The following is a 25,657-nucleotide window of genomic DNA, read 5'->3' as shown; positions in this document are numbered from 1 at the left end:
GCTATTTTCCGACATCTGTTGATCGATTTTAGAATTCCGCGAGTCAATCTGCTGGATATATGACATCCGACATTTGTTTCTTCTGCGCGGTTTTAGATAATTGCAGGGTTCGAGAGATTCAACCTCATACCTCGTAGATTGAACTTATGATTGTATCACTTAGGGCACTCTCTAATTGTTTTTATTGGACCACTTTGCACATTCGATTCTGAGACTATCTTTATATATACCCATTACTAGAAGGAGAAACATGACTCAGCACTCGAAGCGAGAACGACTTACAGTGAGTTTCATTTCGATTTCAACATATATACCGATAAAAAGATATATTGAGTTTGGCAAAGAAATATTTTTCAGAAGAGGTGAGTTTTTTAAAAACGAGAATGAGATGAAGATTGAACACACCGTTCTTTAAAAAAATTATAAACAATCATTACCTCAATGGTGACGACGGTATCCGTATACTGATTCCCATCGCTGCATCTAACAAGCAGCTTGTAGGTATCCTTCGTCTCCCTATCCAATGAGTCCACCAATCGTAGAACTCCGCTAGTTTTGTCAAGCGAAAATCGACCATCATCTCCCTTGATGAATGTGTACTCCAAGGTTCCGATGGTATCCGGGTCTTCAGCTCTGATGGTAGCGATAGACTGTCCGGGACCCAGGTCTTCTGAGACAGAATAGTGGAGTGGGGCATTTTTGAAAGCAGGTGGACTGTCGTTTTTATCGAGAACTGTGATCTGGACCTGAAAAAAAAAGAGTTTCTATACTTTCTTCTGAATAGCAGAATATTTAATTCACAATGAAACGTGAAACCAATATTTAAGCCGGTAGGTCTACATTGGAACCACGAAAAGAAGTATGGGCAGCCGTCTTTCTGAACACAAGAGAAATTGTCCCCTTGGACAAACTGACAAATCAGCTGTAGTCGAAACCTGCAGTAGTCGAAACCTGCAGTTGTGGCAAAAACCTGCAGACCACGGTCAAGAAACCTGGAAAATTGCTTTCGCACAGCAGAATATAATAATAATAATGAATGGTCTTTATTTTTATCCCGGCGGAGTTTAGCTAACGCTGTTATACCACTCAACCAAATTCTATCACCCAACCAATCTCTTTTACAAAATACTCTATGATATACTTGTCTACTTCGGTTTTTCTCGGAAAGCAGTGTCTCTCTTAGAAAAATATCTGAATAATCGTACTCAAAGAGTAGTTGTGAATGAAGTTATTTGAGATGCTCTACCGGCATTAAAGGAAGTGCCACAAGGATCTATCCTTGGGCCCTTGCTTTTTAGCTTGTATATTTGTGACTTTTATCTGTCCTCCAGCCATCTTTGACATTTCTACTGCCCATAAGCTCAAGTTCAATTCTGACAAATCCGCAATAATGATGTTCGGAGCTAAGAAGAACAGAGAGCTCACCAACTCTACTTTTCAAGTTCGCATCGAAAACGATATACTTCCCTCCGTGGACGAGATAAAAAATTTGAGATTGTGGTTTGATCTGGATAATCGCTTTACTAAACAAGTCAGCTATCTGAACCAATCTTCTTATAACATTCTCAGACAGCTTTTTCCTAATCATGATTTGCTCAACACAAACTTAAAACTTAGAATATGCGAGTCACTGATTATGTCAAAAATTTCCTATTGCGACAGTGTTTATGGACCTGCTTTAAAAAAATCGGATGCCCTCCGACTACAGCGTATTCAGAATAGCTGTCTACGTTTCTTGTTTGATATTCGGAAATATAACCATATATCCCCAGCAATGCAAGAATCAGGATGGTTAAATGTTGAGAAACTTAGAACTCTACACCTTCTTAGCAACACACATAGAGTTTTGACAACTCGACAACCTGATTACTTACTGAAGAAGCTTAAAACATTCTCTACGATTAACAGCTTTACTACAAGGAACAGTTCAGTTCTAGTCATCCCCAAACACAAATCTTTCATCTTCACCCGCTGCTTCTCGTATAATGCACCCAAATATTATAATCAACTACCCTGCGAATTTCGATCATACACCATCGTAAACTTCAAAAAAAGACTGAAGACTTATTTAACCCATTAGCCTCTTGTCCGTTCCCGACCTTGGCATTTCTAAAATGAATATTCTAAAGTAAAGCAATAACTAATTTTTTTTGACATTGTTAACTCGACTTGTGTTCATATTATTTAATTATAGTTTTTTCCAGGTTGAGTTGAAAAACAGCCTCGGCTGATACTCCGCCTATTCACCATATATTGAAAGTTTATTGTTGTTGTTGTTGTTGTTATTGTTCCTGTATACCGTTTTATTTCATTTTTGTCTATCCTATTTGTATTTTATGGTGAATAAAGACGTATTATTATTATTATTATTTTTCACTTTAGTGTGCGCTGGTTAGGCCCTATCCCCCGAAGCCCCAATACATTCGGGAGGGCGCGCCAGCATTATCAACCAATGACCACTCCCCACGGTGTGGGGAGTGGTCATTGGTTGACACACACATTGGGTCCGAGAATCATGTGCCCTGAGTAAGCGCAGTGAGCCAAGAATGACAGCCTTCTGCATCTGTGCGGCTAAGATTTCTGCCTTAGTGCGGCAAGCCGGTATGATTTTAAGATTTGAGAGTAGTAGATTTCACCAAGGACTCCAAAAATCAGAACATTCATCTTGACAGAGTGATTTGTATAGAGTCTGCGGAGTTCGAAGAGAAAATCTCGATATTTTATCCGTTTTTCCTCTTCTTTTCTGACGATATTCGTCTCGCCAGGAGCTGAAAACTCCATGACAAATATCGTTTTGGTCTGGTGGTCGAGAAGGACTACATCAGGCTTATTAGCTTGTATGAGCCTGAGGGTGGGGAATGAATAGTTCAAATAAATTCGGCACTTCTCGTTCCCCACAACGGATTCAATATCCCCTGGAGCGTAGGGCAACTCCGGTGTCTCGTCAATACCGTAAGAGTGCCGTAGATGATAATATAGCACTCTTAGGGCCGCGTTATGTCGATGGATATAGGCCGAGACCGCATATGCTGGACATGCTGATAGCAAGTGCATGAGAGTCTCGGGCGCCTCGCGGCAGGCCCTGCACCTTGTGTCAGGAACCTCTATACCCATCCCCATCACGCGACTGCGGTAGACTAAGGCGTTGAGGACACCATCCTGGCAAGCCATGATGAACCCCTCAGTTTCCGACATCAGCCCACTCGACCTGAGAAAAGCGAACGTCAGGCGCTTTGATAAGCCAAGGTCTCCAATGTTATTGAAGAAGACACCATGCATTGGCTTATCCTTGTGTCTCCGCAGAAGTAAGTTGATTTTTGCGGCTTTTATCTGAGCTTTTTGCTGAACGGGTTTCAACTCGGTGACAGAGTTGTGGTCACCTCGTTCAGAGTCGAAAACTATACAGAGTTCATCATCATTATTATTATTATTATTATTATGTAATGATCAAAAGGGCCCACGTGTGTTATTTGTAGTTCTTTGAGAAACATCCAGAGATGTTTCAAAATCTCAAATTACAAAACTTTGTCGTGTTTAAGAATTCATCTGAATCCGTAAATTTGAATCAAAACCTATATTTATTTTTGAGTTATTCAGATTTAAAAAAGCGATAAAATCAGGCTTAAATTAGAAACAAAAGTGGACCAAAAGACCTTGATGACATTCAACTGTAATTAGAAGTAAGATTTGTGAAAAATCAAAGTAAAGCTTGGGTGTGAGTTCAATTTGGTGATATTACATGTAATTCAAATAAAGACAGAATCCAACAAAACGAAATCAATTTATAAATTAGGCACAACAAATGTACACGTGATGCTATTAATTGCATTCAATATTTAGGTAATTTGTACTCTGTGGTACTATAAATAGAGGTAATCACGTAAAATGCATTAGTTTTTGATATCACGTACACATAAATAAAAATGACACATGATATTGGATCGATTGATGTATCTAATTCTCTGAAGAAAGTATCAAAAAATCATTCTAGTTATCCAACAAGAAATTCAGATTAAAACTATGTGCCTCGAAAAAACTTGTCCATTCTATTGTGTTCAATCAGTCAGGTTGTTCTCATCAAATGTCTGAAGCAAACTAGTTCTCGATTAAAAAAGTATTCAATAAAAAGCTCGTAAGCTTTTACGTTTGATGAATTCTTCATCAACTTTCTGGGCATGATGGGTTATTAAGGCACTTACTGAAGATATGTTTCATGTATGAACTGAGACATTCGAGAAATGCTTCATATGAACTAGGGAGCATTTAGTGTCAAGTAGTCAATCAAAGTGGATTTTTATTTTTCGTAAATCTGAAGGTAATAAGTAGATCAAAAGTATTCAATCACAATTTGTATAAAAGAGAAATGTTACGTGGATCATGTCTTTCTGATTGCTTTCTCTTTGTCAAGAGTGTTTGATGAGGCACGAAAACTGTATATTTTTTAAGTTTCACGAATTCAATGGGGTGTGCTTTATATCATATGGAAATAGGTGGAACCTTAAATGGGGAAAATGATGTTTGTCAATATCTAATAATGGCTTTTTCCAAAATGTAAACTTTTCCCTCATTGTAATGAATTCAAAAACATACCAATACCAAATACTTGCCAAAAACATACCAAAACATACCAAAAATATATAAAAGTCTTGAACAATCAAATTCGGGATACAAATATATTAAAGTCCAAGGAAGAATCCACAAAAGAGTAACATAAAACATTTGGTGTCCTAACAATCAGTGAGGATGGAGAACAAATACCTAAATAACTACTACTACTACTAAAATACTGCTCAACTACCATAGGAGATATAGGTTCTAGAGCTAGAGGAATAGTTTCAGATCTGGTCAGATCCTATTTTAGCAACAGAATTCAATATGTAAGTTGATAATGCAATGATTAAACCGCAGAACGTAACAATGGACAGGGTGTTCTCTGTTGAAATATATCTTCATTTGCAGACGATACTTACGATCATTATTTGTATTGGCGAAAAGAGAAGGAGACAAATGTAGCGCAATATCTAAAAAAAATGGTTGTGTGACATGTAGTTGATGTTCAAACACAACTGGCTGGTATCTCAATAGCCACAAAAGAAATAACCAGGAAAGGAATTTCTGGCAAAATAATAATCTGCACTGATAGCAGACAAGCCCTATTAGCTTCGAATAGACAGCATATTACTTCAGGGTTAGTACTACAATGTCACCAAGATTTAGCCAAAGCCTCGGTAGATAATAACATTATCCTGAGGTGGATTAAAGGACACGGCAGGAGTAAAGGTAATCGCATTTGCTGACTCTTTAGCCAAAGCAACTGACTGACAACGCGTTGAAAAAAATCGAAAATGTTTTCGTAGCCAATAAGTTATGCTTGAATGTCAAGAGAACTGAAACAATTACGTTCATGCTAAAAGAACTGAAGGACAGTCGAAAATCCATTAAGTTTTTGGGGGTAACGCTGGATCAAAAACTGAATTGGAAAGACCACATAAAAGATCTCTCTACTAAGCTGTCCAGCACTCTTTACCTGCTTCGTAGAATCAATGAATTTGTTCCCTCTTATGTTTCGAGAGCAGCTTGCATGGGGTTATTTCAGTTTAAGCTGTCATACTGATTAGTTTTTTGGGGACTTTCAACTGATTGGGAAATAAGATTTATTATACAAAAAACGCCTATTAGAATCCTGGGAAGAGCAAAAACAACAACTGACAGCTATATACCTCTATTTAAAAAACTCAATATATTAACCATCACGGCTCTATACATATTTCAATGTATTTTCTATATCAAGACGCAAAATAACACCCCTCATTTCGCAACCATGAATATTTGGCCAGAAATGGCCACAATCTTCTTATGCCACAACATCGACTGGCAATTACTCATAAAAGCTTTTTTAACTATGACGATAAGGCTCTTCTACCATCTACCACCATATATGAGGGACTTACATATGATTAAATTCAAAAAAGTATAAAAGAGCTGCTGGTTGATCTCTGCCCTTATGACGAAAGTGAATATTTCAACTGCAAGTTTTAATACTTTGCCTTTCTAATATGTATGTATTGTGTATGTATTAATGTGTATGTTTTGTATTATATTCATCTACCTTGACGATGCTAAATCTGTTATATTAATAATAAGCAAATAAATTGATTGATTGATAGGCATCACTTTAGACTTTGCCTGATGGCAAAAAGATTTATGGTCTTCTGGCAGAATCTTCCAGGATTGGCTCACTCCAAAACGTTTATTCACCCTTCGAAGCTTTTAACCAAACAGTTGTTGGACTACAGTAGGGATGAACTACGATGTCTAACAGGCCTTCATTTGAATCATCATATGCAGATACTCGAACTGACGGAAGACAATGTGTGTCGCCTCTGTTTGGAATATGAAACAGCAGAGCACATACTTTGTGCCTGCCCCGCTGGGGACCGAATCAGGTTTTTAGAGTTTTGCAGAGCCGTACTCTTACTATCTGACATGAGAGATCACTCACCATAAAAACTGATCGGCTTCGTTAAGAAGCTGAGTGTGAACCCTTGCGGGATACGGTGGAGGGTCCAATAGACCCACTCACTTCAGACCTAACCCTAACCTAAAAACAAAAGTTCCAAACAGTGCACCACAAGTACGACCCTGAATAGGTATATTGTCCCAGTTCAGAAAACAATATCTCACCTTTCTATTCCGCAAATCCCAAGATCTGCAACATAAACCACTATTATAGCCATCACCTAGCGCGTACGTCGAATGAAGCCCTTGTAACAGAATAATTTATCGCCAATTACTATTTGTATATTGCTGATTGTTATTTCCTCGAGAATAAAGGCTTCTCACTACCGGATTCCAATTCGCGCCATAACGCAGCTTCAATAAATATTTTACTACCTACTTGCCGAGTTATGCAACGATAAGCTTCATTTCATAAATAACCGGCCGAGGATTATACAAGCGAGGTTACTTCTTTATTTCTCCGTTTTGGGTCAATGTTGCGCAGAGACAGTGAACTTGAAACTTCGATAGATATTCTTGCTCACCTCTTTCGCTGAAATTGAGTTTTTGCAACGCTAAACCCTACAAGTTACGATTGAAAAGTTTCATACGTTGGGGTAGTGGGACATTAAGCGCCATAAAGATCTGTTTCAGGGCTGGTTATTTGTATGATGTACCTCAACAATATCTAACATGAAAATACTGACGGTGTATCAAATCAAATTATGAATTGAGCTCGGTCAAGTTAGATAATGAATTATTTCGACTACCTGAAATACTAGACATACTTCATTTATTGAGTTCTGGTAGAAACAGGTAAATATAATTAATGATATTATATACTAATCAAACAGAGAAAATTTAACTGTTCATTCGAAATTGGGAATTTTTGAACTCATTATTATTCATTGTTTCCATAAAGTTGAGTTTCAAACCTTTCTATGGATACTAAGAGTTTCCAATTCATGATTGAACGTATGTGCCTCTGTAATGAGGAAAAAGCATACGTTGAATTGATTTTTTTATTCTGGACATTGTTTCTATGCTCTTTCATGCGTGTTTTTATTTCAGGTTTATCCTATGTAGTACAGTGAACATAAACTATGAGACAAATTATACAATATTGCTACATCTACCAAACCTCTGTCTTTGTTATGTCTAACTCAAGTTATTACTAATTTTGTAAAACGTATCTACACTTTCATTTGTAAGAACTTATATAAACTTTTACAAAGTCAATTTTGGATTGCGGCTGGTGTTACAGGTAGTTTGATTAATTACTTATCTGATTGGATCGTAGTTAATAGCCAATAGGTACTGTAGAGAATAAAAAGCTTGTATCAATTAGTGTTCATATAGATTTTATTCAAATATCGGTCAGTTACATCTAATCGGCTAAATACATTTTCAGCAGAGCGACATCTGTTTGCATATTTGGGAAACAATTCACCGCTGATTAGGATTTTTGTTTATATGGAGTTGGACAGCTGAGGTTCCAACCGCTGGCGATATCCACTAGCCACGCGCAAGTCACCAGATATTTGCAACAACAAGCTGACAGAGGAATGGGCCAACATTTGAAAAATCATCATAAACCCCGACGAAAGTCAGGCGATACTGTTCACCCGTAGGATGGTACACTCGGAAGGAAACGTCATCTTCAACGGACAAGAGATTCCGTGGACCAACGGAGCAAGATACCTGGGAGTCACCCTCAACAGAAGACTGACGTTCAGGTCCCACATACGGCAGAGACTAGGGCTGGCGAGAGAAATCTTTACCCAATCATAGGCCGCAGGAGTAACATGGGTCTCCATGTGAAAGTGCTTCTCAACAAGACCGTACAACTTCTTTCTGCATACCTCCACTGCCTGGGGCCAGTGCGCAGCGATATACAGACGCAGTATATCGCTTGCTTACGATCTGCATTTCTAACAGATTCCTCTACCGGGACCTGGACCTCAACATCCACTACGTAGACACATACATGAGAGAGCACGCCGAAAACGTATTGGAAAGGATGCGATCATTCGCCAGTTCAACGCTGCGTGACCTATATGAAGCGCTCAACAGGGACGACCCCAGATTTCAGGAAAGGGATAAACACATGAGGCCCACGAAGCAGAACCAGCGACCTCCTCTGAGAGTCGCTGTTAGGCGTCTCCGGTAAGTATAAAAACTTATATACAGATTACTAACACACACTTTATTACAGATACACACACACACAAGCATAAATCGCGATCGAAAAACACTCGTTTCCGGTAAGGTTACCCCCAATGCAATCCTTGTTGAAGTGCCCATCAGCAGGTTAAGGTCCACTCAGGATTGAGGGGGGGAGGGTGGATGGACGAGATTCTAGCTTTTGCACACAGTAACCGTGTGGAGAAGATAATATCTTAGCGCAGTCAACCCCAGAAGAGCATGAGGGGAGGCTCCAACAGCTATTTCCTACATCCATTGAGGATCTTTTGGATTATCTGGTAGCCATGAGTTGGAAGCAACTGAACAACTCAGGTTTAGTCAAACACAAGTATTGCATCTCTATTGATCTAATATATTACTTCCCAGAATTTGATACAAAAAAATTATTAACATTTTTTAAGGATGGTTTTCAGAAAATTCACAATTTTGAAGATAAAGCAAGAAAATAGTAGAAATAATGTTCGGTTTGCTATGAGGGAGTTTTGTTTTCAATCTCTTGTTAGTCTTTCTATATAAACTCATCATTCATTTTTCTCTGGGATAACCTTGGGTAATCAAGTGGCTGTGAACTGTCTCTTGTATGGTTGCAGATTGCGAACAATGACAACAAATATGGTCGAGGGAAATGAAATCACCTTGATGTGGGTGTAGGGTCAAAATGAAGTTCTAGTAAGAAGAGACCTTTGTCTGAATCGAACATTTCTGTATACTCTCGAACAACCATATGAAGAAATAATTTCGACAATGGGAACTGTCCCTGGAGTGACTAACTCTTTCTCCGAAGACATCAAGCTCTGATATTGGCTGCGATTCGAATTTGGAAGTTGTTTGTTATGTTTGAGTTTGAGAAACACAATTTATTTATTTGTTCATACGTACTACAGGAAACTGGAATTGATTGATTAAAAAAAAATCTGAGAAGTAAAATGTTTGAAGTTTGAATCCGTATAAACCTTTCATCAATGAAGTAAGATGTGTTCTTTTATGACAAGAGGAAACACGTTGATGCACACCTCCCTTTTCAAACGACTTTAATTGGTACGAAGTGAACATCTTTTGAATAAATATTGTCGATGAGATGCAGACGCATCAAATCCAGTCCACTGATTATGAAGTAATTTCTCTTTACAAAAATAACGGCTAGCTGAGACTTAACATGAGAATCGAGCTAGCTTTGAACCAGCCACTTAGGCGTTAAACACGTGTTCTCACGAGATGATCCCAGCTGTACACACAAATTACCCTGTACATCGTGTTTACTTATCTGCCCGATTGCATCTTTGATAAATACGCGGTGTTTTTGTCGTACTCATTTTAATTCGATCGCGATCTATCGCATCAAACTAATTGATATGGTTAATTTGCGGTCTGGTGCGTGATTTCTTCGTATGGAGCGTGGTCGACAGTTCCGTCTAGAATTCAAACCAAACCCGCGTTTTGGAGATGATTTTATAGGAGCAGTTATTTGTCCAAGATAAGAAGGGACATCATAGAAAAATCGTATGGTATACAAGGTCGGTTGAATTAGGAAAAGCTTACAAAATTTTGAGTTCAAATGACGTTTTGAAATTGAGAAAATTCGGACTAGTCCCAAAGATATTCGGAAAGAACCGAAATTCGCTAATTTCCTTTTATATTTTTCTGACCTTATTCAAGAACAGTTTCTTATTGCTACTTAGATCCCAATCAATTTGTATATTTTATGAACTATAGAATCAACATTTATGAGTCAACCTTTTTGGCGACACCTTCACTGATGTACAGCTGCCGGAGTCTTGGCCAGTATGGAGTCCCTCCCTCAAGATGTTCAGTAGATGTGTAGAAATATGTTATCAGTCTCTTAGATTATTCGAGCCGTAAACATTCAAATTGCGAACAAAAATTTCTATTCCTTTTTTCCTAATACTTTCTTTGTCATACAACGACCCAAACTTTACGCAGATACGATTTTTCCCACCGACCATGACTCAGTTTGGTAGCTGTTACATACTTCATGAGAATTTTCAAAATTTCATTCAAATAAGTTTCAAAATAGAGAACCGTTTCTTAATTCAACCGACTTCGTATCTCTTACGAAATCCGATTATCACACACTGGCTCTCCTTATTTTGGAAATATTTTCTGTGTACTGATAATATATTTTGTTGTGACTTCTACTTCAATGAGATTCAAATAAAACTTTATTTTTTTGCATTTTTTTTATTAATTCTGTATTTTTGTTACTGCTATTTGAGCTAACATACTCCCATTAGTGTTGCAGAGTTATTACAATTACTCATTTAATTAGAATCGCATGTGAAAGAATTTCAATACTTACAAAAGTATGAAGATGTTATTTTTTCTACAGGTAAAATGGTAAAACTCTAAACAAAAAACAGATCGCGGCAAATGGGACGAAGAAGACATGGGGAGAGCATTACATGCTGCTCCTTATTATAACAAGATGCGGTTTTCTCGATCCTCAGCTACATACGACGTTCCAAAGAGAGAAGCTTGCGATACTGTTGATGCCGACACTGATTCCAATAATGACTGCGAGAAAAAGCATTTGGGACGATTCAAAACTGTTTTCACGGCAGAACAAGTAGATGAGTTGGCGCAATATGTGAAATCTATGGAAGCACGGCTTTTTGGTTCAACAGGAAAAGAACTTAGTGTAATTGCTCATCAGTCGGCTCAGCAAAATCACATAGATAACCCATTTAATACAGAAACTGGTATGGCAGGAGGAGACAACTGACAAGAAGAACCCTGAGACTAAAAGGCGTAAAAAAGAAATGGAATCGAAAGATGGTTCGTCCCAAGAAGTGGTTGATGACTGCGCTTGCATCGACTGTGAGGTTGGGTCATGTGCAGCGAGTGCCATGGTTGGGCACACAATTCATCTGCCGGAGTAGATGAGAAAGACGAAGAGACACATATTTGTCAACGTTGCCCGCTCTAAATGTGTTTCATGAAAGAGTTTAATTGTTTTTTATAATGATTTGAGTCCTAGCTATCTTATCTTGCCCCAGTCTGTCCTGCATGATATCCCAAGTACTGAAATAACCCTTGAAAACAGTGTGGAAAGTGGAATATATGAAATATTTTATGTAGTACTAGACATCATCATCTTTCGAGAAAGAAAATTTGGTAGTTTCACAAAAATATCAGATTTATCATAGAAATTGAGTTTTAATCTTCCTCTTTGGAAGATTAAAATTGAGTTTTAATCTTCCTCTTTGGAGATGATCACTTGGTGATCGAAACACGTGTCGAGGTGTTAAAAATAACGATTTGGTGCTGGGAAAAAACTCCAGTAATATTAAGAAAATATGTGACAGGAGAAATAAATTGAAAATTATCTGGTTTAGCGTTGTTATAATTATCTTTCAGCTCCCTCGATACCAAAATGATGTTTTCATAATCATAACGTTGAAGAAATTGATTTGAATAAGTCATAAAACAAACCTGGCATCGTTGAATAATTATGTGAACAAATTTCTAAGATTTGTGGTACGGTTATGTTTTCAAAGAAAAATTTAAATGATGTTTTTCTTTGTATCAACAACATGGCTTGCCATTTTCATAGCTTGTAACTATTTCATTTATGTGGTTTAAACTATACCATCTACTTACACTTTCATACCAGCAATCGTCATTGAAAATACATGTTTCAAAATACGTCCAAGTTCACTAGCTACAGTGAACACTTCAACAATCTTGCTGATTCAATATGCGATAAATACATGACGTTTTTGACGCATTCGATCGCAATCCGTCTCATCAAATTAATTGACGCGATTAATTTGTTGTCGATTAGACGGCTCTCTCCACGTAGCGGACGTAGTTTCATAGCTCTCTTGCGAACTTGCAATTAAAATATTCTATTTAGAATATGTCGACTGCTTCGTTCTTTAAATTAATATCATCGAATCATTGAGGTATGAGAAGAACGTTCATGACTTGAATATGAACTTAGCGATTCTGCGGGAAATGCTTAGTTTTCTCAAGACTAGCTCGATATTTATATAATTATTTGTTTCTGTCTGATATTTCCGCCTCCCCAAGGGCGTCAACAGCTTATGACTAAGGGGGGTGGCAATGGGGCAACATTATGAAGGATAAAAAATATGAACGCCTGGTACAGTCGAAAGCATTAAGCGTTACGTTTTGGAAGTCTTTGCATCGATAACGATTGTAATAAGAACGGTTCTGATATCAATGTATAAAACTTCACAAGCCCTCGATAGCACAATAACTAAATGAAACTTTTAAACACAGTAATATCTATTTATTTCAACAAGAATAATATTTAATTAAAACATAACCTGCGGGGATTTTTTGCAAAACTTTTAACCACTTCATCATTGAAATTATTTAGGTTTTTATTTATTATAGCTTTGTGTACACTCATCATGGCCAGACCATTAAGGCGTCCTTCTGCCATGGTGCTTGTTAGCCATGTTTTTAGCCTTCTGATGCTTTTAAAAATCGCCCTACTGTACAGGTCGTGAATGGTGAAGCGATCAAAATTTTCAATGCTTTTTCCGTTTCGGGAGAGAAGGAATTTGTTTCTTTTAGGACATCAACAACTGCAAGATTTGTTAGATTAAGCTTATCGTGCCACAATTGCTGCCGGATTCTCACGGTGGTTTGTAATTAAAAGTAAAATCCTTTTAACGTATTCCGTGGCTTTGACCTCGTTCCATCAAAGCCGAGTATTTGGCTACCAACAAAATCTCGAGAATGAAAGAAATTCTGAAAGTAGCCTCTTGCAGTTGGAAGGCACTTTTCCAAGTTACACTATTTTCTTCCTGAGATAATATTAGGTATCAACTTCCTCCTCAAAACTGATTCCCGAAAAAAGTTTATAGTATCTTTGGTGGTTCCCATGGCATTTCTAATTTCAGGAAGTAAATTTAGATCATTGATACCTAGATTCAGTTTGTGAGACGAGCAACGAAAGAAGAGGACTTTGGTGTACTTTTTGCGTAAGATCGCTTGAACTTCTCCGTCTTTTCCTGACATCGTTGAACAACCATCAACACCAAAATCAATGCATTTTTTTATATTCAGATCTTCTTTTGTCAAAAACTCGTCCATGTTATGTGCAATCGATTTCGCATCCAAATCTTTTAGCTCAATGAATCCGACAAACATTTCTTGGACTTACTGTGTTTCTTCATCAAAATATCGCATCCCAATCGATAGTTGCCAGTACCAGAAATATCAGCTGTTTCGTCTGCTAGCACACTATATGCTGCTGCTTCTTTCACTTTTTTTATAATATCAGCCTTAATAACGCTTCCACAAATACCAATAATTTCATTTTGAATATCCACTGAACGGTAGCTTGCATTCTTTTTTCCTTGCTTAATGTGTTTCCCTAAAATCAAATCTCCCGCGTCAATTCGCAGCCTGTATAAATCCTCATGAATACCTTCACCGAAATGTTTACCTCTCAGTGCTAAATCGTGCGACCCGCAAAACGTAATGCAGGAAATAATAGATTTTATAATTTTGCAATTTTCTTCAATAATCCCCTGGGAATATTTGTTCAGTTGCAAATCGACATACACACCTTCGAGAAAAGATTTAGCAGCTTTCAATGCCTCCTTATGAAAGTAGGTGACAATGAAAAATAAAAAATTGAAACTAATATTTACACATGAAGAATCACCTTCCTCAAGATCTCCAAGCTCTTTCACTTACACGTGTTTCAAAATTAAGCTTAGAAATATTTTCAGTATAAAAATTGTAGGAAATGAACAATCTCAATTGTTTCTCAACAATATCAAAAATAATCTTGGCCTATTAAATTTCACTGTTGGTTTCAATATTTTGGGGGTTCCACAAGTACACTCGCCTCATCTTTCGCCTATATTTCGCTGCCTGGCCTCCGGAATTCCACCGGAATTTCATTAATTGATCTTTGTCGAGACGGATCCCACAGAGAGTTTCATCATTCCATAGTGTCTGCGAATTGTTTGGGGTTTAGTTTGCCGGTTCGTGGAATTGAACAGTAGCACATCGGAATGAACAAAACATGAGAATTAACAATTTTTTCGTTATCATTCCAAACCTACTTCGACATGTATTAACTGGAGGTTCAACATGCTTGTTATTACGTTTCTCCGAAAGGATTCCAGTTTGCTCTATGGGAATTTCAAATAATTGCAGACTGTGTTTTTTGATGCTGATGGAGAACTTTTTATAGTGTACTATGAGGTACCTAAACAATAACAGAAGACGTTTCAGGCATAGGTATATGGTTTTCGTAATGAATAAGACATATTTTTGAACGTATTCAAAAAACTTTATTGTGTGATTTTCACCAAACAATTTTACAAAAACGCAACACGTGTTTCGCCTTACAATGGCTCCTTTGGGCGTGTCTTTACTTCCTCATGCTGAAGATAATTCAGAACGAAACACTTCTACGCAATAAACTTTAAACCATTCAAACATGATAAGGAATTCTTCAGAATACTATTTGGACTTGAAAATGCACCTGTTGAATTGCATAGGTTATTGACTTAAATTTGTTATGTCCATTGATATCAGTCAATCCAGAGCAAATAGATATCTACTGAACAGGAGCGTTTCCTGTCATTCTCTTATGTCAATTTCACAAATTCAATCCCAATTTAAATAACTTTTTCCTCTCTCCCTTGTTGGCATAGAATACCTCACAGGCTTTGGTATCGTGAGACCCTTCCACATGCCTTTCAGCTTTTTTATACGCTTATGCATCCATATATCACGCCAATCAGGCGAATCGTCGCGCTGCGCAGGGTTTTGAAATTATAATACCCTAAAGATCACAATTTAGCGCATTATGCAAAATAGCACCGAAAAATGGCGATTGTAGGATGGCAATGCTGTAACGCCGCAATCGATAGATCACGGTGCATACTTTCGTTTTGATAGAAAGATTATAGCCGAACGCGCCCTAGAGCTGCACGGCCGGTAATAAGTGAGTGCGGCTCAGTGCAGATCAGAACTATTCGTTAGTCCGGTGCCCATTTGTAAAATCGCACATAACTTTGCTTGTAATCGTTTGTAAAAATGTTTAGTTGTTTCGTCCTCAAGGTTCGCCAGAATTTCTGAATTTGAAGCATTTCTGAAATATTAGCAATACTCGATTTGTTGACAGAATAGAGTATAGGTAGTGTGATTTTTCAATTAGATTGAAGCATGGATTTTCAGTATTTGTAGAAGTTTCATGCACGATGTTGTCAACAGAAGAAATATGATTTGAATATTATTTTCTCCATTTTCTTCATCGATGGCAAAGTTCAAAAAGCAACCAACATAATATGAGAATGATAACAATGAATAATAATAAAAAATCATCAAATTTGCCCCAATGAGAACAACATAACCTAAAACGAAATCACATATTTTTGATAATTCACAAAACTTAATGTTATTAACAAACATGTCGATAATATTTTTGAAACATTTTCTGCAGAGTTGATATTTAAAATATAGTTTCCACCATAGTCACATACAAACAACTCATACAGCTTATCTGACTCAATCCATTTGGATGTGTATGTATGTATATTATCTACTCTTCGCTGTGTATCATAAATGAACATTGTTATTGATACTATTGAAATTATAGAATTATTTTATAGATACATCAACAAACAGTTTTCAGTTTACATAAACAACAATACTATTCAGTGTCTTGAAAGTTTTACTTTTACTAAATGGTTTCAATATATTACATGTTTCGGCATCCTAAATAAAAATCTCAATGGGCACAAGACCCAGAACTCAACGGTTCCCAAGGTAAAGAACCTTTAATTGAATATAACGGGCAATTTTTCGGGACGCTGGACATATGTCATATGAAAAACATTCGGACAAATTAACGCAAACTACCCAATATACTATTTTAATATGTATTCAATTTTGTAATTTTTTGATAAATAAACATTATTATTATTATTATTATATTATTAACAAAAACAACACACTTGTCTCTTTCTTTATCAGCTGTCAATGCATACTTTCTTCGGCTATGCAATACGAATGTTCATATGTTAATGAAGATCTGGAGGAAATTTCGGCTTGGAGTGGAAGTTATGTGAAACTCAATGCTGAGAAAATCCCATCATAAGTTTTCCTTGAGAAGGTAAAAGTGGCACTTTAGCAGCTGCAAGTGCTTCGTGAAACTCAAATTAGGCCATGTTCGGAATATTGCTCTATAATATAGAGCTTTGCTTCTAAACCATCGCTGAGAATGGTTTATTTCATACAGAAATGAGTTATTTGCCTGTCCACTATTTTTTTTTACCTGCGCACACACGAAGTGCTATCACCATCAATATTTTCAACACATGATTTGCAGAAGTTGATTACTTTGACAATTTTCGCAAAATGAACGTTTTCATGTTCGATAATTGGAGATATATCATTGAAATTGGATGTCTGAAATGTTCTTACCGATTGAACTTGTTATACTTTGAGTAAATTTTATATTTCAGGGTACCGGTACACATTTAGTATTATCATTATACAAAAACTAACTTCATTTCACACCAAAAATTATGGTTTTTTCTTCAATTTCTTGCTAAACCTAAGAATACTTGTTGAAATATTCGACCTCGACAAAATGAAAGTTGAGTATCTACATGGTCATTTGCCACGAGACTATATTTCTTGCTGGGTGCGTCGATGGTTTGCTGGTCGAACGGTCAAATTAGCCATGGTACGTCCGTCATGTAGGCAGTCTCGGCCGCAGGCTCCCAAAGAGTTTTCAAGTTTTCCGAAAATAAAAAAGCAGCTGCGTTTTATTTCCTTGCACTGGCATCGAAAGTTATTTCTTATGCGCGTCCACATGCAAGAGATCATTTTTAATTGGTATATTTTGCATATGCATTTTGAAGTATGAGTGTGTACCTATCAGATATACGTCTGGAAAGTGGCAGAATACTGGAGAAGTTGATAGATAAATAGATAGAATATCACAGTTAGATATTACTCTTGATATTCCATCAGCAATGGAGATTTACCGCTCTTGGTGGAATCAAATTTTCCAGATCACTTGAGCACATCCCGTGAAAGTATCCATTTTAACCCTCAACAAACGTATCGAAGCAGGAAGCTGAATTGCCTCTCCTAACATTATTATATACGGTTCGGAGACATTTATCTTTTTGGAGAAAACCGATGCCAATTTCGGATATGGTATTAGACAGGAAAGTAGTTATTTCCAAGCATGCATATGCTAGATGTTAATGTGTAGGAAAATAGGAAAATGCGAATGTTTCGAATTTTCATAAATACATATATTCTTAAGAATGCCTTTCGGACTACAGAACGACTGGTCAACATACCAAACCTGTTTGTGAAGTTTATGAATGGGATTTTTTGGTTCCCATGAAAGAAAGCTAGAAAGATTGATGAAAGTAGTTGCTAACTCGTTAAATGTTCTAAATTTATGAAAGGATCATCAATAAAACTGATTTTTTAACACAATACTAACGTGAATAATGTAGCTTCTGCAATGAAATGCCATGTCTCCCCCGCAAAATAAATTTAATCAATTAGGTATTCCACAGTTTTTACGAGCAGGATCGAGGAACATTAAAACTCCTGCAGTATCTCTTCGTATAGTTAATTAGCGGCCTGTGAAATGAAAAACCGAATATTTCCGACGTTTTGTCGAATTCAGAGATAAACAATATAGAATGCCATTGCTAAGTGGCCATTATGGATGACCGATGGAATAATTGCCAAAGCGTCTGTCTGCTTTTTATCGGCCGGGGTAGGCTTAAATTTAAACCGTCCTCACACGTGGATTCATCATACAATTTAATAGTGGCAAATAGAGTGGTTATTACTATTTCTGGACAATTGCAACAAAACAAAGGTTTCCAAGTAGAGTTATAAGTCATAATGATGAAATGCTACAAAAATAGTGTACAGTGCATCTGTAAAGTTGGCATAAATATATATGGTGAATGACCAATATTTTTAAATGTTCCCAAAGTAGGTCGATTTTTTATTATAATTTTCTGTCACCACAGAGTCACCACGAAATTAATCGACGCAGTTAGCGGACTATGCCCTAGATATGATAAAACTAATAAGAAGTTTATTGTTATCAATCTGGTTGTGCCGTTTGTCTACTTTCGTTTACTTCTAATTTGATTTTCAGCACTGATATTTTTGCACAACCGTCGATAAAGATAAAAAGAATATATAGTAGCTTGCTCGTAATCTTTATTGTACCACATTTTGTCGTTAAAGGCCGCTTCATTGAGGATGAAATATATTCATCTATGCCCGATAGAATATCCCCAATTTCTTCAGGAGCATTTGTTGACGGATCATTAGATTTGAAACAAAACAACTTCTAGCCATAAAAAAGTTAGGAAAAGGTCTAGAAGATTTTCTCATTGAGCAGTTTGAAATGTTCTTCACTCGATGATTTATTCAGAACCGAAATAATTTTATATTTATACGATCCCAAAAAAAAACCTTATACGGCGATTGGGTAAAACTCAGGATTCGTTGTTAAGTATAGATTTGGAAGACTAGCAATTTTTCAAACTCAGTAAAAATGCTTATTGCAAAATTCAATTAATATTGTAGACAATATTATTACCAAATACGGATATTTCTGTACTGGAATTATTGATTCACAAAAAATCTATGGGGTTTGCTAGGGAAGAAAATAGTGTTCGTTGATATGAATCACACGTTAAAAGGTAAGACCTCGTTAATCCTTAGCTCGCACAAGTTTTGACTTCTGAGGGTTGTCTTTTGTAGGGGTGTGACAGCTGGTTAATGGAAAAACAGATTTTAAACAGATTTTGAAACAGTATGTCAAACCACAAAACATCAAATTTTAGAGGTTCTAGTGTTTCCACACGTTAGCAAAAGAGATATATTCGAATATCGAGTATCAAAGTTATGTCTAAATCGGTAGTAACAGTCGTAACCTAGGTATATACAGGTTTCAATACTAATTTTGTTTTCGGTAAATACTAGACTAGGAGGCATATTGGTTAATCGAATTTTGTGTTCTGATTAAAAATTACTGATGGAAGACAAACTGAAGAAGAAAGTATTTCACTTCACAGAGCCATACCATTTTTCAGCTAGTTTTTTTTTTTCAAAAAATGTTCGATAGTGTATGACTTGTTTTGGGGAAGCTTGCATTTTTATCGCTAACACCATGAAGTGTCTGTGGACGCACCTTAACATAAACAATTCATTCAATATTTATGTTAATCTAAATGGGGACCGTTTACTTAGAATAATGACGAAGACCTCTGAATTAAAAACCGATAGAGCCGCGAATATTCACCGAAATTGATTTTAATAACTTAAACTGGTATCATAAATCTGAAGTAGCCTTTCTTGTACAATCATAAAAACTTCAAAATTGCAGATTAAAATAATGTATCCGATAAGCAGATCCCAATAAATATTTGATAAGCGCTTGATAAAAGCTCGATACATGAAACGCTACTTAAAATTACTCTGCGGGTTCGATAATCGCGAGACCTGCGAGATGACTGCTTTGCTTAAGAATGCAGAAGAAATTTGATACATCTGGTAAACATTCTGTGGAGATTTGGAGGTTTAATGTTTTCGATTCTAAATAACCAAACAGATTGAGTTTCGGTGAAAAAAAATATTGCGAATGAACAAATTTTGGGAAACAAATATTTCATTAGAGCAAATACTAGAGAAAATTATGTTAATATATCTAAACCATATATAGAAAACGTACAAATCAATTATTACCTAAGTAAACAACATTATTAAAGTTCCAAACAAATCGATATATTTTTAGAGACATAATAATTTAATATACAGGGTGATTAATCTCAAATTAATGATGTACTACCTGTTTTTTTAATGAAAACCACATTTGTGTTTTAATTTCTGAAGTTATCCCACTCAGCTTATTCCCAAAATGTATTATCATCTGCTTTAAATAAGTTCAGGGTGGGTAACACTACGCGAGGTATTTTAAAAATTCAGTCATAGAGCTATACGTTGAATATCACTGGAGTTTTTTCCCAACACTAAATCGTTATTTTAACACCCCGACACGTGTTTCGATCACCAAGTGATCATCTTCAAAGAGGAAGATTAAAACAAAGAGGAAGTTTTAATCTTCCTCTTTGAAGATGATCACTTGGTAATCGAAACACGTGTCGAGGTGTTAAAAATAACGATTTGGTGTTGGGATAAAACTCCACTAATATTCATTACTACACCAAAGGTTCCAAACAGTGCATCATGAGCTATACGTTACTGTAATTTTACAAATTCACGTAATCAAAATTGTTCGATAATATATATACTGCAATAAAGAAACAAAAATCACAATAAAAATCTTTTTTGGAAAATGTGCTGTCATTGACGCTTCTTTGCATTTATCTGGAGAGGAGTAAGTTTTCAACAAAATTTGAGTTCTTCAGAGTTGAAAACCATTTCATACGATCAAAACATTTACTATATAAACTCTTTTCATTGAGGTGATTATTGAGTAGTGAGCTGGTGTATGTTTTTATTGTAAATGTATCTATAAAATGGTTGTTCTGTTTTTATTTATTGTGAAAAATCATGACATGGGGTAAATATTGCTTGAGAGACATATTACTTCCAATTTATGAAAAATTCTTCTGATACCAATCGTAAGCAGAAATTCTGCATAATCTTTTTAACATCACCTAAGTCGATGCTGGGTTACATAATATATTTTTTGAGCAATTTGTGATGACTGTGAAATATTGACTCAATGTTAACATACGCATTTTATATGATGCCTAAATTCATTAGCACTATTTGTTCACCATTTTATCAGTCTGAATATTTCCTATTAAGCTTTTTTTGGCCCAAAAGTTGAGTTGGATTTTTTTACATTGCCACTCATATTTGCAGTGCCAATACACTGCAAAAATCCTCGTCCATTCTCCCTGAAGCAATTCAAATGTAGGATTCATAAATACTATCTACGATTGGGTATCATCTACCTTGAGATGTAAATTACACCACATCGAAATGGTTCCTCTTCTGGCTGTATATATATTAAATAAGATGGGTTTTAAAATGGACCCCTGAGGTACGTCTGGTGATATTCGAAGAAAATTTGATATGTTGTATTTGACTACACTCTAAATTCTATTTCATTATAGTTTACGTATTAAAAATAGATTTAATATGGATACAAGTACTTCATGTAAATCTTCCACCCAACCCATCATGAAGGCACCAAAGTCTAGTAGATTTCTATCTGTACCAACACATGCCTCATCGATTTCGAAAGTATCAATAATACAAGACGGCATCTTCTCGACGCGCAACCAAAAAGAACAAAAAACAAAAGAACGTCTATCGGATATCTAAAATAAAACAAACGCTTGTCGAGTCGAGGCGGCCGCGGCCCAAACGGGCCTGCATCTTAAGGTCCACTGTGGCAATAGAGCCCCTAAGGTGAACGATATATGATAAATACTTTCGAAAAAAATATACGATCGAAATAAATGTTCCGATCGACTTCGGCGATGCCGATATTCGTGATCCCGAGACAGATTGATGTTGTAGCCGCAGGATCGGACGAGATGGGGTTCAGGAGAATAATGGCTTTATTGATGTGTCACAAGGACTGCGGACCGTAATGTTCACTTAAGAAGCTCATCGGTTTTTCGGCCGTGGCTATCATTCCGGGTCCGAGATTTTAACGAAAATTATTTTTATTGAATGCCACTCAATTTGAGCAACCTTTTATTTCAGAAGGACTTTGGGCTATAAATTCAAACTCTCAATGAACCGTCACTATCAGGAAGTCGGGTAGAGAAATTCTATTCATTAAAAAAAACGGCTTTATCGATGTGTCATAAAGACTGACGATCATAAATGTTCACTGAGAATACATCGGTTTTTTGATCGTGAATAACACCCTAGAGGTTGGTAAAATCCAGCCTCATACACATGTCAATAAAAATATTCTCGGACAGTCAAGCAGTGTTGAAAAAACAACTCTCCTCGATAAGAAGACTTAACAGATTGTCTCTGGTTTGGATTCCTGGCCTTACTGACCTGGAAGGCAATGAGGTTGCTGACTCCCTTGCAAAGTAGGGTGCTGCAAGCAGCTTCATTGGACCAGAACCGGTCATTGGCATCGCTTTAGGATTTGCTAACAAAGATTTAACACCTGGATAGCAATGAGATTTTCATCAGATTTTCAAAGTTTGGCAGCACCGCACTATTATCATCTGACTTGAAAGATCACTCACCATATAAACAAACCAATCGACTTCGTTAAGAAGCTGGGTTTATTTGGTCGAGTGTGAATAAGTGTGAACACCAATAAACCCTTGCGGGTTGCGGTGGCGGGTCGAACAGAACCCACTCACTTTTGACATATCCTAACCTAACACTCTAGATACAGAATATCAACGAAATGTCATCAATAGCGCAGACCGCAATATTTATTGAGAAGTTCATCAGTTTTTTGGTCATGGTCGTCGTCCGGATCTGGGATATCAATGATTTTCGTAAAACTTGAGAGATGAAAATGTATTTGTAGTGAATGCTACCCAACTTCAGTAGTTTTGAACAACTTTTGATTCCAGAAATCCTCGTGCAATAAATTCGTACTCTTTAATATCGTCAGTATGCAAAAGTATGGGTAGTTCAATGTCTGTGTGAATATGGGTTTGGCACTGTGGGGTTCATCGGTTTTTTGGTCGTAGCTAACCTCCTTAATTCGAAAGGTATCATAAAGAATGCAGACTGTCATAATCAGCGATTTTGGCCGTGGCTATTACCCCGGATCAGGAGAAGTATCTATCCAAAAATTCTTATCAATAATAAATCTGTCAGATCTCACTGCACTTTCAAAATTCGTACAATTCTCTTTTCCTACGAATTTCAAAATCTCTAATGTGAAAAATATATAATGGAATGTATCCAAAATTAAGGACCAGACGAAGGACAAGACCAGGTCGATTATTTAACATTTATTATTTTTTATTTACACTTTCGAAATCTGATCTTTCAGGGAACTATTTCCTTCAACCTCTACTCATTTTGATAAAAAGTCCTTCAAACTTTCTACCTCATTTTTGGCTACATGTTTTGGATTATTTTTCATTTCGATCCAAACAGAGATTGATGCCAAAATTGAATTTCAATGCTGACTTTACTGGTTATACTGTTGCTATTTATTATTTTTTTATTTGACACATTCAGTTTCTTCCAGTTGCAGAGTCTATACACTTCTGAATTGATGCATCATTTTTTTATCGTAGGACTACCCAGCTCTACTTGAAATTCCCTTAACATCCTTTCTTTTTCGCTTCATGACTATTCCTTAGATGTTGCAGCAGATATCGGCGTATAGTTTCGTACCTAGTACGTACAGCACAAGGAATTATAACGATTTTTTCCTCGGGTCGTATCAAATAAAGATATCGGTGGAGCAGAGGCCAGTAAAATTAAAACTGGAAGGCAGATACTGGTTCTGTATTTACGGCGTAAACGTCGTTAAATAATGGCATACAACCACGTAATTACATACGAGAGGGTTCCCTGGGCTCTAGGGCAACATTTATGTAGGCGATAGGCCTAAACATAATTTTATCATCAATTATTTCAGATTTTAATACTTGATATCTTGCATATAATAACCTTGGACTTTTTATGAAATTATTGCCTTCGTCGTTCTGGAAGACAATGGCGGCGATCAAAGTAAATTAAAAAGCTGTAATTTTCATTCGTGTTGGTTAACTTCGCCAAAGGACTAACACATTCGTGTAATTGAATTGAAGTATGTCGTTTTGTGTTGTTGAAACGGTAACAAACCGCGAATTTTACGCAGATGCTGTTGAAGATGTAACGCTATATTTTATTTCGGAAATATTGGAGTCAAACATGTGCCCAGTTTTGGAATGTTTTGGTAAAGTGACATTGTCCGATATTCCTGTTGCCTGAAGGAAGACAGCTGTGATTTTGCGTTCGAAAACAGGAGTTTGCCTTTTTTATTTATACAAAAAAAGGTAGGAATCTTCCATGGAGACAGTGCCTTAAGGCACTGAATTCTGGCCACCACATACATTGCTGTTAAAATCACTGATGAATTATATTGAAAGTGACCCGCTGAAGAAGTTATTATGTTTTCTACTTCCTCAAAAAGCCAGTTGATTGGTTTTATACTATTAATCGAATCCATACATAGATAAATACTGGACAGCAAACAGAAATTAGGACTGATGTACATCATACCAACTGGGTTGAAGTGGTCCAAAATGAGCACTAAGTAAACATATTGAACAAACCATAGTTGCAAGTTCACTGTTATTAAATACTCGAGAATTCCACCACACTTACTCATAAAATTCCCTACATTAATGAGGAAACAGATAATAAAACACACCTCTATCGGCTATATCTAACGGTCGATTTCAAAGTCGGATATAAAAGTTACGATTCGTACATAAACTGTTGTTGGGAGTAATAATTTTCAGATTTCCGCCTTAAATCATTACAATCCTATTGTTATCAAGTCGATCTCTCCATAAATCATAACGAGCTAGAAATGAATGACTTATAGTCATCAGTATGACAGATCGTGCGGTGTCTCGATTAAATGGTGCCAAGATGAAATGTTATTTATATTCAATCTAAGTATTGCAGATTCATATTAGAAAAATTCATAATGTTTTCTGGGACCGACAAACAGTATGTGAAATAATTTTAATCAGATATCGGTTCAGAAAATCAACCTTGAAACGCAAGCATTGGTCTGATTCTATGAAAAAGAGAAACAACTACAAATTCCATCTTATACTTTCAATCTGACATAAAAAATATGATCGGACCACCATAAATCGATCAAGTGTATGTGTACGGCCTTCTCAACATTCTCACTTGTTCACGACAATCACTATTCAATTCAGTGTTCGGTGAAGAGACGACATCTCCGATAATGAGT

At 36.4% G+C, this 25,657-nt stretch overlaps 1 protein-coding gene across 1 annotated transcript in view; it reads right to left on the bottom strand.

Moving 5' to 3' along the window:
* The window catches only part of ft (cadherin-related tumor suppressor fat), a 340,695-nt gene that overhangs the window by 67,967 nt on the left and 247,071 nt on the right, over positions 1–25,657 (bottom strand). Inside the window, exon 2 of the mRNA XM_074182276.1 lies at positions 438–746. Within this exon, the coding sequence (XP_074038377.1) occupies positions 438–746 (309 nt within the window). The remainder of the gene's footprint in view (positions 1–437; positions 747–25,657) is intronic.

The sequence above is a fragment of the Leptinotarsa decemlineata genome, unplaced genomic scaffold, assembly GCF_025532065.1.
Source record: "Leptinotarsa decemlineata unplaced genomic scaffold, Ldec_3_MD MMD2_tig00026328_RagTag_RagTag, whole genome shotgun sequence".
NCBI lineage: Eukaryota > Metazoa > Arthropoda > Insecta > Coleoptera > Chrysomelidae > Leptinotarsa > Leptinotarsa decemlineata.
The sequence above is the reverse complement of the archived record's forward strand: the minus strand, read 5'-3'. Positions and strand labels throughout refer to the sequence as shown.